The 17,130-nt window shown below is 37.4% G+C and overlaps 1 protein-coding gene across 1 annotated transcript in view; it reads left to right on the forward strand.

Moving 5' to 3' along the window:
* SYNE1 (spectrin repeat containing nuclear envelope protein 1) overlaps positions 1-17,130 on the forward strand; it is a 308,461-nt gene that overhangs the window by 155,755 nt on the left and 135,576 nt on the right. The window contains exons 56-66 of the mRNA XM_075748397.1: positions 2,367-2,503; positions 3,429-3,606; positions 5,688-5,870; positions 7,389-7,532; positions 7,865-8,020; positions 9,841-10,005; positions 11,167-11,339; positions 12,076-12,229; positions 12,366-12,509; positions 14,864-15,028; positions 16,319-16,636. Coding sequence (XP_075604512.1) covers positions 2,367-2,503; positions 3,429-3,606; positions 5,688-5,870; positions 7,389-7,532; positions 7,865-8,020; positions 9,841-10,005; positions 11,167-11,339; positions 12,076-12,229; positions 12,366-12,509; positions 14,864-15,028; positions 16,319-16,636 — 1,917 coding nt within the window. The remainder of the gene's footprint in view (positions 1-2,366; positions 2,504-3,428; positions 3,607-5,687; positions 5,871-7,388; positions 7,533-7,864; positions 8,021-9,840; positions 10,006-11,166; positions 11,340-12,075; positions 12,230-12,365; positions 12,510-14,863; positions 15,029-16,318; positions 16,637-17,130) is intronic.

The following is a 17,130-nucleotide window of genomic DNA, read 5'->3' on the forward strand; positions in this document are numbered from 1 at the left end:
AACAGATGTTGCACTTGGAATTCAGCAAATTGTTTTGGTAATCCAAAATTAAACCCAAGTGGCTGCAACAGTGCTAGCAGTGTTTCTGTATGGGAAAATGCCATAGTTAAATCTACTCTGTTTTGCAAGTTAATATTCCTGTTTGTTAATGGGTTATGCCTAAGGCTGTATGTCATCAGAATAATCTGTTAGTAGTTACTGAGGTAGGTTATTCGAAACTAAAAAATTTGATTGAAAGCAGGCAATTTTAACCCTGTGCTATTCTTAGGACGTGTTTCTTTACCAGAAAAAAAAAAAAAAAAAGCTGTTAGTATTTCATTATGGTGATTCCTGCCCTACACAATTTGTGACATCCTGTGTTTAAGTAATGGCCATTGTGTTGTTTTTCCTAATGCTTTCAGAAAAGTCCTGTGTGTAGTTTAACATTAAGTAATATAAACAAAAAAGTAGTTAGTTTACATTTTTTTCTAAGCATCATAGCTGTGACATAATTACTTAATTCAAATGCTACTTTATATGGCATCAAAACAAACTGGCAGTGTGAGTATTTCAAATATCTTTTAATTATGGTTAAACAGATTTCTGGTGTGTGAGTGACTCAAAGCAGATAAAGTCCATAGTACAAGCATGGATAATGTAAATCAGAGGAGGTCTGAAAATCTGCTGTAGCAAAATATTTTTTCATACTCACAAGACCACATGAAAGTTTGTACACATAATACATCTGAAATGTCTCTAGACTTAATTTTACAGGGCTTCCCTGTGATCTCTGAATGCAAACAGATTTCAGTAATGTTACTATAACCAAACTGTGATCATGGTTTAAACCATTGTTATTCATAGCCAACGCATGCTTCTAGTTTTATTAATTTTCTCAAAATGGATTGTTGTGGTTTTTCTTCCTGGCAATTCAGGTACTACAAAGAAGCAATATATATATATATTTATTTTTTTTTTAACTTACTCAGAAATGCATGATATAGATTTAAAAAAAAAAATTTTAATTTCACAGTTCTCCAGACTTTTTCAGGAAAAGGGGTATGAAGCAAGCACAAAGTTGCTTGTGGGCAGCAGACACATGAACTGAATCCCTGGCTTTTGTCCATTTGCTGTTCTTACTAAGTCTGTTGATCAGCTTACTAGACCCTTGCTAATGTTTCTTTTTACCTTTGATTTACATAAAGGGATATCTGTTTATTGCAGAGTTAGTTATTTACAGTAAAAACTCATGAGCATTTACATCTCTATGATGTAGATTGTGATATTTTGAAAACCTTCTGGATATATTTTCATGTCCATCATTTGTACCTTTCCTGAACATTCAGTTTTGTGCTGATAGATTATTACAAACTGTTTACTATGTATATTTCCAATCATCCTTTTTTTATATATATGCAGAAACGTGATTTGGGGACTTCCTTGTCCCACTGCCATGTCCCATTCAAATCTGTCTTCACTCTCATGTGATCTGTTTCTTAAGTTTATATTGGACATTTCTGCCAGCTTGGCGCTTCAGTTTAGCCAAACTAATCTATACGTGCCAAACGCTCTGGCCTGCCTGTGCTGCAGCAGCTCTGCCACGGTGAATGTAACTAGCTGGGAGATTGTCTTTTCTCCCTGGTAGTTGACGAGGAACGCCTGAAGAATTTAGTTTCTGGTGAGACGAGCCAAGTCTGAACTGTTCATTATGCTGGAGTAGCTGGCGGGATGCTGCAGTGGAGATGCTGTGGACGTCAACAAGGACTGTTTTTGTTGGAGTGGTTATCACACCTCTCCCAGTGACGTAAGCTAAGCCAACAAAAGCATGGCTGTCTCCAAAGCAAGAGTCTTTCCAGTGCAGCAATGACAGGCAGTAACCCATTTACTCTCACAGCACTGTAAGCAGCTGTAATATTACATTATGAAGCCCTCTGTGAAAGAGTTGAAGCTGTTAAAAGCTTTGTGCGTAAATTATTTTTTTTTATACAGCTCCAAACAGTTTTTATTGAACATGCTAAACTCAAGCCAACAGGCTAATTATATTTATATGATCATATATTATTTGCTATTCCCTAACTGTATGTATTTTTATATGTATACAGCTAACTGGCAATACCATAGCTCGCTTATTAAAATGAAATTTATATCTTAACCTGTTCTTTGAGAACATTTTGAGCTAAGGAAGTTGAGCCTTCTAGAAATTTGGTCTCTAGGAGCTCAGAATTTCAAATAAGCTTCTGTAGGTTAGACTGCTAAAATAGTCTTGAAAGTGAACGTGCGTAGATCATAAATGAAGTTGCATTTAAATTCTGATAAATTTTGATTCAAAATATTACACTGTTTTTCTTTTTACTCACCAGTATTGTTCATATGTTTTGTTTTAACAGGAAACATTGGATGCTCTGGTAAAGTCTGAACATATGACAGATGAGATCAAAACTCAGTTAAATGATCTTTGTAGATTTTCCAGAGATTTGAGTGCTCATTCTTCGAAAGTTTCAGGGTTGATTAAGGAGTATAACAGGTACACATTCATCTTGTTTATAGTTAATCAATCGTGTGTGTGTGTGAGCTGCCTTTTAAGGAACCATTAATTAGAATTTTAGAATTAGAAACTGAGGTATACAATGATTAGAATCATTATTTTGATTTTGGTGTCAACAGAGGTTGTAAAAAGTAGCAATTTGTTGTTGGTTTGTTTGTTGGGTTTTTTTTTTTCCTAAAAGCCACTGAACTCACCTGAAACTAATGCGTATCCACACCTGACCTATTACAGGAGGAATCCTTGTAAGAAACTGTGAGGTAGCACTATGGCTTATTTGTCTGAAGGAGGAACAAGCTATACGAGCTTTTTAAGATCTCTTTCTTAATTTTGTCCTTCAGTTTACTCATCTTTGACTAGCCAGTTCCTTGAAACAGGGAAACTTTCTCTCAGGTCACTCTAGCTGATTTACCTGGGAGAGTGACACCTGCATTTCAAACACAAGATTCTGTTCTTTCTTGCAGGGGGTTACAGCTTTTGGTTTCTGTAGCTGCAGAAGAAGGGTGTGATGACCCAGACTGATCTCTTCTAACGTTATGAATTTAACCGAGCCACAGAAGTTAGAATTGTGGTCTCTGTAGTTCTTTATTCTGTCCCTAGAGAGCGAAAGAGACTCGCAGAAACTGTTCATGCTTAGGTGCGCTGAGTCACTCTCTGGAAACACTTATACCTGTCATATCTGTGACGGTTATGGCACAATTTACACGCTTCACTTTTAAGGAACTGAAAGCTTCTAATGGATATCCTGGTGCCTCAGTTAAGTGCTTAAATTTGGTAGGAGGAATCCAGGTTAACCTAACCTTACCATTGTATTTGAGAGAACTAAGTAATAGCATTGTCACCTAACAGCGTCCTGCCTTCCCTCCCTCCCTCGCTCTCTTCTGCTTCCCTGACGCGACGAACCCAGCCTCTGCCTGCAAGCTTCAAAAGGTTGTCAGAGCAAAGAGCAGATCTTGCAGCAAAGATTTCGGACGGCTTTCAGGGACTTCCAGCAGTGGCTGGTCAATGCGAGAGTCACCACAGCCAAATGCTTTGATGTGCCTCAAAATATCAGTGAAGCTTCAGCAAGTCTGCAGAAAATACAGGTAACTCTACCTACTCTAGTTAAATATTAATCTAAGGGGGACCCAGCCAGTTTCGTATAAAGCCCAGATTGAATTGTTTGGTTAATTACTGTCTTTTGTTAATGTTGTTATTGTCAACACTAAAGGTGACTAATTGCAAGGAAATAAGCACTGATATTTTTCTTTTTTAATCTAGTTTGTTTAGTTTAATTGTTGGGCTACTGTTTGTGTGTAGTGATTGTCTCTCACAGTAGTTTTCCTTGCTTGTTTCATTTTTACAATAGGAAAAAAATACATGTTTTGAAAGTAGGAGAGTACTGTAAAATCAGAACGATATCAGATTTGGGACTTAGTACCTGGAATTATTTCAAAGTTTCATAAATATTTTGGCTCATATGTGAAAGTAGAGCCCTTATAGTGCAAGAACAGAGTTAAAAAGTACGCAGTGCAAGCAGGCATTTAAATATTTTCATGTATTTTTCACATAACATAAAACATGCCCCAGCAACTCTGTGGATAGTAATGCCAGTTGAAAGAGGTTTTTTAATAAAGAAAGAAATACTTTTATGAATAGAATATAACTATAATTTTAACTGAAAATAGCAAAATGAGAATTACATAATGACTCCGTTAAACCTTCAGTTGGAGAGTATAACAGAAGAAATTCATATCAGTTTCTCAGAAAATACCAAAACCCAAATCCTCTTCCTTTTGGTACATTCACTTTCCCTTGCTTAAATGGTTTACTTAAAAGCGTAAAAAGTACTGTATTAATATATCCAAATCTTTGACTGACCCAAAATGAGAATATGTTTAGAGGAAAATATCGGGGAAAAATCCTAGTAGTTTTGACATTAAATATTAGAGTTTTAGCAAGGTGGTTTGTGGTGGTGTTTGCTTTTTTTTTTCAACAGTGGTAAGACTTTTTGTCTTTATCACCACAGCCCCTTCGTAGCATAAGACCTTACTTTGTTGTCTTCCTCCCTGAAAGCTGCTTTAGATGAAATATTTTTTTTTTTTTTTTTGACATGCAGTAACTGCTTTAGGACTTCTAGAGATGTTGGTAACTTGTATAAACTTAACATTTTATTTTTGTTAAAAGTCATTGTTCTGTCTGTTAACACATTTGATATTGTTAAGTCAGAAGGCTATTATATCTTTGATTTTAATATAGCCAGAACTTGAACCAAGTATCTCAAAGCTAACAGACCCTTTGCATTCTCTACTAAGACCTCTAGTGTAACACAGAATCAGTACCTGACTTAGTAATTTTTGTACCAAGCCTGTTACTTCTGAATGTGGATGTAACCTTATGATTATGGATATAAAACTCTTTGTGTATTACATAATCATGATAGTAACAGTTTAAAATATTGTTATTTAAGACTGCTAAATTCCTTTGAGTCCTAAATGCTCACAAATAATTACAAGTTATAAGAATATTATCCCAGTATATTGGAATTTGAAAACCTGGTTGTTTCCTTACGTTTCTGTGTAATTCTTGCACGTGCATTTTCCCGTACACTTCTTGCACACCAGAATCATGCAAGATTTCTGTGAAGAAAAATACTTTCAAACGGGGAAGGTAAATTAAGGATGCAGAGGGATAAATCACGTGGCTTAGACATTGCTCAAGGTCTAGGCATCAACCCACACCCTACCCGACCTGGCCGATGCCCATGTGCAAGGCTTCGGTGCTGCGTGTGCCTCAGAGCGTGCCCCGGCTCCGGCTGCTCCCTGTGCCAGGATACCGGCTCCCTCAAATGAAACTGTTACCACTTTCTGTACCGGGGAGATTTAAAGTAGTATAATACCCAACTAAATGACCAGTAATTGTCTCATGAAATGCAGAACATATGGGTAATCCTAGAGTATTACTATGTATATTATTTAGATGCATGGCACTGCTGGATTAAGTAGCTGTTGTGCCTACATGCCATAAATATGAATGATATTAAAATGTCATGTACTGAAAGATGAGTTAGAATGTTAACGAGCAGAAACAATAAATTCTTATCCCTGTTAAATTTTCTGGGAGCTTGCCATTGACCTTTACTGGGACACACAGTTCACCAATTACCTTCCTTTATTACTATTTTTAGGAATTCTTGTCGGAAAGGGAGAATGGGCAACAAAAACTAAACCTGGTAGCATCCAAAGGAGAACTGCTATGCTCTGTTTTACCAAAGGAAAAGGCTAAAGTTATCCGGGACAAAGCTGCTACTGCTAAAGAAGATTGGAAAAATTTTATCACCACCCTCCACCAGAAGGAATCTGCATTGGAGGTACTGAACCAGTCACAGTGGGGAAAGATTGGATCTGAACTTCCTCTTTGCTCTTTGTTTCTAACCGCACAGTTTAGATTTTGTGTATAGCTGTAAGTGTTTATGATGTGACAGAACTAATAAATAGCTGTTTTCAAGAAGGCTCATTCTTCCGCTTACATTTTACTTTTGTTTACTTATATCCTTATGACCTGATTCTACTTTAAGTAGGGTGTTACATGCAGAAGGGTGTTGTTCAGAGTAACTGAAGGTAGCAAAGACAGCAGTTGCTCAAATTTATTATGACGAGTCTCTTCAAATATACTGGATTCCTAAAAACATTTTCTTTTTTTTAAGGACTGTTTTAGCACAGATTTCTGTCACTGTTGTTGGTTGAATAGTCCCAGTACAGCCGGTAAATGTTGTTTCTCTCATTGCAAGCTGGTGAAATGTAACGATTTATCTGAGCAACTTTTTAAATAAACCCCAGTGCCTTTCTCTGCTCAGAACTCACAATTCAGCTAGCGCAGAAGGTGAATATCTTAAAAACGTAATCTCTTTTAAGGTCATAGATTTTAATGTCAAGAGGTCTTAGCTGGAATTCCCTGCATAGCGTAGGATAATTAAAGTTCCTAGGCATTCTTGTTTCAAACCTATGTTGCCTAGCCAGCTGAGAAAAAGTTTAAATACATTTAAAACATGGTGTAGGAAAGCCTTTCAAAGAAAGTTCTCAGGTAGCAAGGACTTACCTTTCTTTGTCTCAGGGTTGCCATGGAAAGAGGGTGTCCTTAGCGGTTAATCTTTCTGAGCCAAGCATTTTTCAGTCTTGTAGGCTTAGTTTTTCATTCTGATGTTTAATTTGAGTGATAAGGCTATAGCTGATAAGAAAATTAAATCAGTTAATTAAACTGATTAAATAAAAATAACTAAGATACAGTAACTGTGCTGTGCAGGTTTCTATTCCATATGAGTTATTTCAGATACTCTTTTTTAAAAACATGCAGAATAACAGAATAACATGCAAGAAAAATATGCAGGCACCGAAGGAAATTTTACACTAAAAAAGAATGTAATCAGAAATGATCCCCGAGATTGGGTTGAATTTAGTCATACATCACCTAGGAATAGTGGCAGCGCATTTAAGGAGGGGTCAGTGTGAATGACTGCTGTCAGATGTTAGGTAACTCGTATCTCAAATTAGCCTTTCTTCAGAGTGCCTTAGCTCTGTGAGTTAGACTTACATTCAGTCAAAGCACATTAGATCTGTAAAGCTTTCTGTTCAGAGGCAATTTGCTTCAGCCTCCCATCCTACATTGTTGCCTCTGTTTTGCCTTTTAAAGAGGTGCTCTCTCAGACTTTTCTTTCAGTGTCTGTTTGTGGGATGGGAAGGAGCAGAGCTGGTGTAATTTATTTGAAGAGTTGTATAGTATTTGGCTGCAGTTGTATATCTTTTTCGTGTGCTTGATCTGTGTGTTGTGCATTGCAGTTATGCCCAGTGCAGTGGGACTGTCAATGATAGAATTGTGCATGTCTTCCCAGAACTTAAAGATCCAGATGAAGGACTTTGAAGCAACTGCTGAGCCTCTGCAGGAGTGGCTGACAACAACTGAGAAGATGGTACAAGGAAGTAGCAGTCGGCTCCATGATCTTCCTTCCAAGCGGAGAGAACAACAAAAGTTGCAGGTGACTTCTTAGAAGCCTTTTTAACACGGCCAGACTTTCCTGTCCCATCTTTCCGGTCCCCTTGATTCCTTAAAAAAGCTTGATCATTCTAGCATCTTGACCTCTAAATAAGATGCGAACTGGTTTCAAGGATTGCTGATGATGATCCTGTTCCATCAGGTTTTGCATCTCCACATTTCTCATGACATGCTGCTTCACTGCTGTAGCCGTATGGTGTGCCTTTCTCAGCAAGCTTGCCATATGTCACTTCTATTTTTCATGGGGCCTTCATGCTTCTCTGTTTCCTGCTTACTTGCACCCACTCTTAATATTAACGTGCTTGTGCTTTACAGTCTGTCCTTGAGGAAATAAGCTGCCACGAGCATCAGCTCAACAGGCTAAAAGAGAAAGCTCAGCAGCTGTGGGAAGAGCAAGCTGTCAGCAAAAGCTTTATGCGCAGAGTGTCTCAGTTGTCTTCTCAGTATCTTACTCTAAGCAATCTGACAAAGGTAATGCACCCAGTGTATGTGCTTTTCAGCAGCTCATTTGATGTGTGTGGGGAAAAAGAAAGACTGAAATGTGAAACACTGCAGTTGTCTTGCTTGTCTGCTCTGTGGTATGTCTGAGCTATCTAGTCTTTCACACTGGCTTTGAAGACCGGGAAGTAGGGACCTGGATAATTCCATGGACTGTTAACAAAATGGAATTGTGATTATTAATTTTTTTAAATGTGTTTTGATTAAAAAGTAAATCTGACCTGATTGTACAATAATAATATTATTGTATATAGAATATATTGTGTATATAATTATACAATAATCAGGTTTGATTTTGATTCTTTCAAACGTTGAAGACATTTTAGTTTTGTAATGTGACGCCTGAAATAATTATTTTTCAGAACTTAGGGGAGGTTGGTTTGTTTATCGTGTTGTTTGGGGGTTTTTTTTAGAAAATACAGAATTCAGAAAAGTATTTTATCATTGCGTCCTGTAAAGATGATTAATTATTTGCATTGTAAGCATCTTCATCTAAAACTAGGAGATTGGTCTTCTAAAAAAATTACCTCTTAGGCTGTTTTTGAAGGTTCAAAGATGGGCAGAGGCCAAACTCTACAAAGCATCAGGCTAGGAACTGACAGTTTAACCTAACTCTGTTTTGCTGAGTGGTGCTTGACACACCACCATTTCATATTTCGTCTATCTCTATTGTGTAAACAGATAGGGAGGTCTTTGTTTTAGGACTGTTATTTTTCACAAAGTTCCAGTCATGAAGGAAGCTTGTTGTGGAATTAGGCTTATAGTTACTAAAGTAATGAGAATAATTAAGGATATAGGAAGTGTGTTATTGGATAACAATTCAATTCTGAAAGTATTTATGTTTGGACAATTGCTAGTTTGTTAATTTCTACTTCTTCTGTGGAAATAAAATTATAAAGCATATCTAGAGCTGTATGACTTACTGAAAATGGTTGTATACATGGCCATAATAAATTTTCCAGACTGCAATAAGAGAAAAGGAAGGATGCATGAGTTACTAATGTTGGCTTATGTGTATAGAACTTGTAGGAGATGTCGGGATGAGAAGGAGTCTGAGGCAGAGGATATGTATGATCCAGCCTATGAGAGAAATCCTGAAATTCTTTGGATAGCCATGGATGTTTGAAAAAGGTCCCTCTCAGTAACTTCCTAAGCCTATTTCACTGGCTTGACTTCTGTTCTCTGTCACCATGTGAAATACACTCTGCTCTGTTTTCCTGTTCACCTCAGGCCTTTTTAGCAATGTAACTTCAGCATTTATGTTTGATTCATATAATTGATTATACCAATGGGAGTCATTGAGGAGAACAGGTCTTTCTTTTCCATGTGTCAACAAAGTAATGTTGCTGCAGTGGCATAGATTCACAGGCTTAAATCTGTCTTGTGCATTGACAGATTTCACAGGTTATCTTCAGTTGCAACACTGAAATGGAGTTTAGATGTGATTTACCAGATGTTTAAGAGAAAGTGAAACCAGAAAACTCTCATCTACTTTGGTTGAGAGGAGACAATTAGATGAAGCTTTACACTTAGAAAGCAAAAAAAAAAAAAAGGCATTTCTGCAATTTTCATTTAGATATTATGTTTGGACAACTCGTGTGTGTGTATGCAAAATTCATTCCATGCATGAGTAAGTGTACTTGTACCTACCATTCTGTGATTCTGTAATTATCAATGTATGAAGAGAATTTCTGAGTATAGTTGATGAAACTCATTCTAAAGTCCATAAGTAGGTATGGGGAATACACAGTTCTTTGAATAGCTGCTGGTACTAATTGCTATATGAATTGCAGGAGAAAGTTTCCAAAATGGATAGAGTTGTGGCAGAGCACCAGCAGTTCTCGCACAGTGTCAAGGACCTCCAGGACTGGGTGGCTGATGCGGTTCACATGCTGGATTCCTACTGTCATCCCACTGCAGACAAGAGTGTTCTGGACAGCCGGATGCTAAAGCTAGAGGTATGGAAAAAACAGACCCCCAAACCTGCTCTTTTTAGATCCGTAAGAAGAATGCAAATATAGGATACTTTGTTAATTGTTGCATATTAGTGTAACGATTGTTGCTGTTCAGACGCTGATTTTCAGTTCACTCAAAAATAACTCTTTTTATAGCAGAAAGAGTTCATTATTAGAAGTTTTCTCTAAGAAGGATATAGGGACCTCTATGACATGGAAAACTGTATACATGCAAATTCCTAAAAACCTCAAAAGATGTTGTGTGGCAGCTGAAGGTTCGATGGAAGAAGTAGGATATTCACTTCTGTTTGTTTAATATAGTATTTCCTAGATCTTACAGGTGATATGGATGACCCAGAACAGCTTTTCCTATAATTGCCTTCTTTAAATATGGTGACTACAGTTAAGAAAATAGCATCTATTGATGCTGCAGAAAAGATGTTGAAGAGCAGTACTTGGAAAACAATTCTTTTCGTATTGTTGATGACTCAGATTTTGAGCTGGGGCCAAAATATGCACAAGTCCTCAAAATTGTAAGGATACATCAAAAAGCAAGAGATTGTAGCAAAATACTAAAATTTGTGGTTTACCTTTTGTTCCTTGAATCTTTTAAGTTCATTCTTTTAGGCTTTTCATGACTTTTGCGTAGTGTTAGAAGCTGTTAGTTTGCAACTGCGCAGCTCCAGGAGCTGAAGTCTCTAAGCTGATGTCACTGATAGCCTGCTGAGTTTATATGTTGGTACCTTTGTGTTGCAAATAGATCCTAGAGTTGTAGAACTGTATTTCAGCCCTGTAGAAGAGCTTTGTCATCACATCTTGTTTTCTCTATGAACGAATCCTCCTGTTTTCCATCTGAATGACATTTCCTTTGGAATGTCAGCTTTTCCACCCGACAGTACCTTCTCTGATACACTGTAAATACCTGCACAGATTCCATGAAAACTTCTCTGTAAACTAAGATTTTTATTTTTTTTAGTGGCCTAAACCTACCCTTTGAAAGTCACTTCTCCCTTGTGAAGCCCAGCTGTGAACCCCACTGTCCCTCTTTCAATTGACTATTTGTACAAGCCGCTAAATTTGATCAGTTCATTTTCCAGTAAAGCCAGTTAGTATATTCATGCCCAGTTAATGATAAAAGTAAAATAATATCCGCTCACTTTTTAGGGACTGCTAGCCGTGAAACAAGAAAAAGAAATCCAAATGAAAATGATTCTGACAAGAGGAGAATCTGTTCTGCAAAATACTTCTCTGGAGGGAGTACCAGTGATTGAACAGCAGTTGCAAACCCTGAAGGACAGCTGGGCTTCTCTTCTGTCTGCTTGTATCCAGTGCAAGAGGTAAAAAGGGTATGAGGTGCAGAATGATGCTTAGCAATAAAGCACTGGCAAAAATTTTGAAAAGTAAATTGCCAGAGTTTTATTATTACAAGAGTCAAATTCATCTAAAATGACTGCATGTGCCTAACATTGCAGGTCTAGAGCCCTTAAGTGACATATTCATTTGAAACAGAAAAAGGGAAGGAAACTGTGAGGGATCTGATTTTTGTTGACACTTATTGTCAATATACTCTTAGAAGTGAATTCCATGTTCATAATCTTGTTATAAATTTTAATTTGAGTTGCACTTGATGCTGTGAATTGTTGTCAGAAGTGAGAAGATCTTGTCATGGACATTAGTGGTTGTTCTGTCAAGATCCTGTCTAGTTTTCCACTTACTAGCATTTCACAGAAGGTACTGTAAATACAGTGTCCAATGGTGATGCTCAAAGTGATAGCATAAAGAAATACAGGGGAAAAAATACAGTCGTCTTTGGTGGAGCATCAGTAGTTGCAAATATTTCAATTTAAAACAACAAAGGTAATTAAACATTAGAATGCAGCAACTTTTGAACGTATGTAAAGGGATAGAAAATTTCTGATCGTGGATCTTATGCTTTCTGTTGCATTTTATTTACTAAAGCTAGAATATGTCTGAACATAACTTACAGACATCCTTAATATTCTAAGTTTGGAAAACTCAGAAATAGCATGAGAACCTCCACTATGACAACAAATATATATTTTTAAATTACAGCCAACTGGAAGGAGCTCTCTCCAAATGGACAAGTTACCAGGATGATGTTCGTCAGTTTTCCAGCTGGATGGATAAAGTAGAAGCGAGTATGAATGCTTCTGAAAGGCAATATGCCGAACTGAGGGAAAAAACAGCTGCCCTCAGCAAAGCAAAGGTGTGTTTGCTTTACGAAAACCAACAACAAGCCCATATCACCTTATAAGCAACAAAAAAGGCTGAATAAGGTTAATCTGTGGTCTTGTTTTAATGCAGCTCATTCATAAATGTGTTCTTCTCTTTCTGTTTTGCAGCTACTCAGTGAAGAGGTTTTGAGTCACAGCAGCCTGTTGGAGACGATTGAAGTGAAAGGAAGTGGGATGGCTGAGCATTATGTCACTCAGCTTGAACTCCAGGACCTTCAGGAGCGGTATAAGTTCCTCAAAGAGAGAACAAGGGTACAGTTTTTCTTGATAGCACTCCCTCTTGTTTTGTTGGCAACAAGGAAAAAGAGAAAGTCTTTTCATAGATCGTTTATTTTGCAGTTAAACGAGGAATAAAAGTTTGGGGACAGCTGTAACTTAATGTAACAAAGTTATTAGCATGATTTATCAATCTCTCGTCCTGTACCACTGAGCTTCAGGTCTTTTCAGAAAGGTTCTAAAAATCTGAATCTGAAAAAATCATCAAGTGAATAGTCTGAGGAATTCCATGTCAAAAGTCTCATTGACTTCAGTGCAAATACGATTTTACCCATTTTGACTGAAAAGTTGGAAGCATCTCTAAATCTGTGGTTTGCATAAATGTCTGTTTTGCAGTAAATGCAACCAGTCAATCAGGTAATTCACAAATGGCTGACAACCACAGAAGCTTACTATTGAACACAAACCTTATTAGCAAGTAAACTGACTCTAATGTCAAAAGACCCAGCATGATATGTACCATATTTACTGATAAGTGTTAATATTGTAGATCTGGAAAAGATTAGGACATAGACAGATAAATATCAAGATGGGTTTTAATGTAAGACATAAGATAAAGAACAAATAATAAAAGACCTGGTGATACATTTAAAGCAGGCGATTATCTCCAGTTAACCCAAATTCTTGTGTGGTAATTAAATAATGCCTAAGGTATGCTCCGGTGACTTTTCTTCATGATATCACTGTAGTAAAATTGAATTTTGTTGTTTCAATGATGTCTTTGTCTTGTGGAAAGGGCCAAAATTAAGTTTTTCAAACACATAGATTATTCACTGTTTTGTGGTACTCTCTTCCACCACTGCAAAGAATGCAATGCACTGTCTTTCTTTGGACCTTCTCTGAATAAACTCACTCAGGTTTGCCAGAGAGTTGACTTAAGTACTGGGAAGTGCTAGTGAATACCTTGTATTCCTGTTAGCATGGGGATCCTCTAACCTTTACCTTTTTCTCTTGCACAAAACTATACAGACTGCCTGTATTTGCTCGGCTTGAGCAACAGCATGGGAACAATGAGAAATGGATGGTAGTTGACAGGGACAAGAGCTCTGTACCTCTTTCTCCATGTAGCAATAAGCATCCCCTCTTTCTCTTCCCCCTTAACACCCCTGATGACTTTGATCTTCCCCACTCCCAACTTTGGTGATGATGTTAAGTATCAAGAGTACATTCAAAAATGTAAAAAGAAATTCAAAGTTCAAAGCAAATAGCTGGAAAGTAAGGAATGGTCAAATCCTTTAATAATCCTTTGGTCAGGTGGGAAACCTGACAAGCTTCCCCAAGGGTTTCTGGCCCAAGCCTGAGCTGACCAAGACCTGTAATTCCCTGCAGCCACTGTCAAGAGGCAAGAGAACTAGTCTATCTTTCCCTCTTCCCACTACTGGGCATGGACCGGCCTTGTAAAAGATCAGTAACATTTCTCTTTTCATCCTTCCTCCCACACCCTAGACCTGCTAGAAATCGGTAAAGCAGACCGTAGGTTCATGGCTGCTGTTTATGAAAGTGCTTTTCTTCTTATGGAGCCTGCTGTCCCAGGATGCAGCCTGTCTTGCCTCCATCCAAACTCTATTCCCTGTTCCCATTATTTCTTAGAGGATGTGACTTACATGTAGTATACTTTTCTTGAGCTTAGAAAGACTGCTCTTGGGCTAATATATGACGCCTTTCCTGCTGTACCCCAGATATGGTAATATTTTAGTGCTGGGTTGTGAAATTATTGTAACTTGCTCACCCACATACACAGAAGACTTGCATTCTGTTTCTCACAGTGCTCTGTAGGAACTGCCCACAAAGGACTTGGGTGGTCTTCAAACCTAAAGATATTAGATACTCTTAATAGAAGATTATTATTCTATTGGCCAAAAAAAAAAAAAAAAAAATCATGCGAAGAAAAACCATGAAATTTCTAAGTTCATACTCTTATTAATTAGTTCATACTCTTCTTATTAATTAGTTCATACTCTTATTACACTTCAGTAAAGTTAATTTAAATTGGTATAAAAATTAAGAAGGTCTTTTGTTATTAGACACTAAGGTGTTATTTAAAAGTGATCCCAGATCAAAACTTCAAATCCCAGACATCACAAACCTACATGAAGAATCCTTTACGATAAGTATCTGTATCCCCACATTTGCCCTCTCTTTCCCTGTAATTGATGAAACCATTCTCAGAATCCAAATACTCTTGAATTCTAGGAAAGTTCAGCATCAGATACAAACTTTTCCCCTTGATGGAAGTCCGGGTTTTATGTTTTCTTGGTTTGATGATACACTAATATGTGTGTGTATATATATACACACACACATATATATGTAAATATTTTAACAAGCAGGAGGCGGTAACAAAAGCTGAAGGACTGCTTAACTTACATCAAGAGTACCAAAGAAATCTGAAGGCCTTTGAAGTATGGCTGGAGAAGGAACAGGAAAAACTTGACTGTTTATCACATCTTGATGGTGATGCCCAGAAACAGGAGGCAACACTCCGAGACTTACAGGTACATAATGTGTGACATCCTAAGCGAAAAAAAGAAATAAAGAATCCTACTTGTAAAATAACAGAATAATACTCATTGCCAGACAAAAATTGCATCTCTCTCTTTATCTCAGGAACAGCTTGGAATCACATTATGTATAAGTACTTTGCTGCTCAAAAGTGGTTCCAGTAAAGTCAGTGGAAATGTTGTCACTCATTTCCAGAAAGTGAATGAAATCTCCAGGCATGCTAATGCTTTTTTGGAAGTACTGAATTTGTTTTAGATGCTGGCCTACCTCTTCTTTTCCTTGTGTTTCATAAAATACCAGAAGTATTCTTTTCATTGGGTTTTCATCTTTTATTGCTTACAGTGCAGATGCATCTGCAGTTCCAGTGATGTAGGATAGCTCCCGTGGTGAAGTTGGAAGACTGTTACTGAATCACTTAAGTGAAAGTGAAGGGTGAACCTATAGTACTTAATTTCCCAGTTACGATCTTAAGCTGACTTATGCTTTCATACCTGTTACTGAATTAGCAAAAGGTCTGTACTTGAGTTATGAAATATTTATCACTTTATTCAGGATACTGAGAAGGTCTTTGTATGATCAGGGATTCTGCATATGTGTCTTGTTATTATAGTTTACTTTACAAAATATGAATCCATTTTGAAAATCTGAATATATATCTCAAATATAAACTAAGATGACATACCACTGTATTTTGTTAAGGTAATTTCCTATTTATGTTTTCTAATCAGATTGATTGATTCACACTTTCTAATCAAGTTCTAATAAACATGAAAATGCCACACATGTCCAGAAGAGGGTATAAAGAATTATTTTGAAGTGACGTCTCAAACCTTGAGAAGCCTCACCTTGTTCCTTGTTTTTAAGCAGATTCAATTTTAGAATCAGTCATACAAGTTGCAAGTCTGCTTGCAACAGCTGGAAAGTTTTGAGTTTAAGGCCTTGCTGAATAGATTCCATCCATTCTATGCCAGTTCAGGCAGCTAATGTTTCAGAAGTGATGATAAACTTAGCAGGATGGGAAAGAATTTAATGGATGCTTTGTCAATAATTTTCTCCAATTCACTTGTCAATAATAGTGATAATCGGTTTGCTTTGTAAGTAAGTGTGCCATCATAGGTGTTCTTAGAGATAGCGTAATACGTGATCAACTATAGTTTACTAAAGGGAATATCTAGACATTGTGAGGTAACTGCTTTTGTCTTAAGGAGAACCAGGACTTTGTTTGCCATGTGTGAATGAAAGCTGTTAATCTATGGTATGTATCCATAACTCTGCGTTTACAGGAGCTGCAGGTCCACTGTGCAGAAGGACAAGCATTATTGAATGCTGCTGTCCATGCCAGAGAGAAGGTGATTCCCTGGGGCATTCCCCAGATAGAAGACCGAGCCCTGGAATCCTTACGGCAGGATTGGCAAGTTTATCAGCACAGGCTTTCTGAAGCAAGAAGCCAATTAAATGCCACTGTGAGCAGGCTAAGGTTAATGGAGAAAAAATTTCAGAAGGTTAATGACTGGCTAACAGATCTGGAGGAGAAAGTTGCCATCAGGACTGGGAGGCAGTCTGGAAGAGCAACAAAGGAGATGCAGCTTCAGCAAATGAAGGTAAAGAATATAGTTAAGGCATTCCTTAAACAAAATACCGTGTGAGGTTTCTACATCAGTTCCTGGATGCACTGTGACAGCAGGAAACAATTTATTCTGAGATGGTGCCTAGAATGATGGATCCAAGAGAGCTTTGTGCCTTCTGGGTCCAGGTTCCTCCCATCTTACTGGTAGAGGTATGGCTATACCAATGTTGAAATCTCATAGGGAGATCTGGAATTCATATGCTCTGTGGTACGTGAAGGCTTAGGACAAAGATTAATCCTGATGTGGGAAAGTGTTAATATGGTAACAAGAGTAAAATGTGACCAACTGTTGTGAAGTCTCTACTGTGTTGATGTAATAATTCCCCTTGAGTCACTGCAAGGAGAAGACGTGGTTCTGACTAAACACAGGAAGCAGATTTTAAGAGATTCCAGGTTATGCTTTACAGTCACCTTTAAAACTTCAGGCAAATTCTACAGGAAGACCAGGTTGCATTTCTATTATTATTT

Source organism: Balearica regulorum, chromosome 3 (assembly GCF_011004875.1).
Source record: "Balearica regulorum gibbericeps isolate bBalReg1 chromosome 3, bBalReg1.pri, whole genome shotgun sequence".
Taxonomy (NCBI): Eukaryota; Metazoa; Chordata; class Aves; order Gruiformes; family Gruidae; genus Balearica; species Balearica regulorum.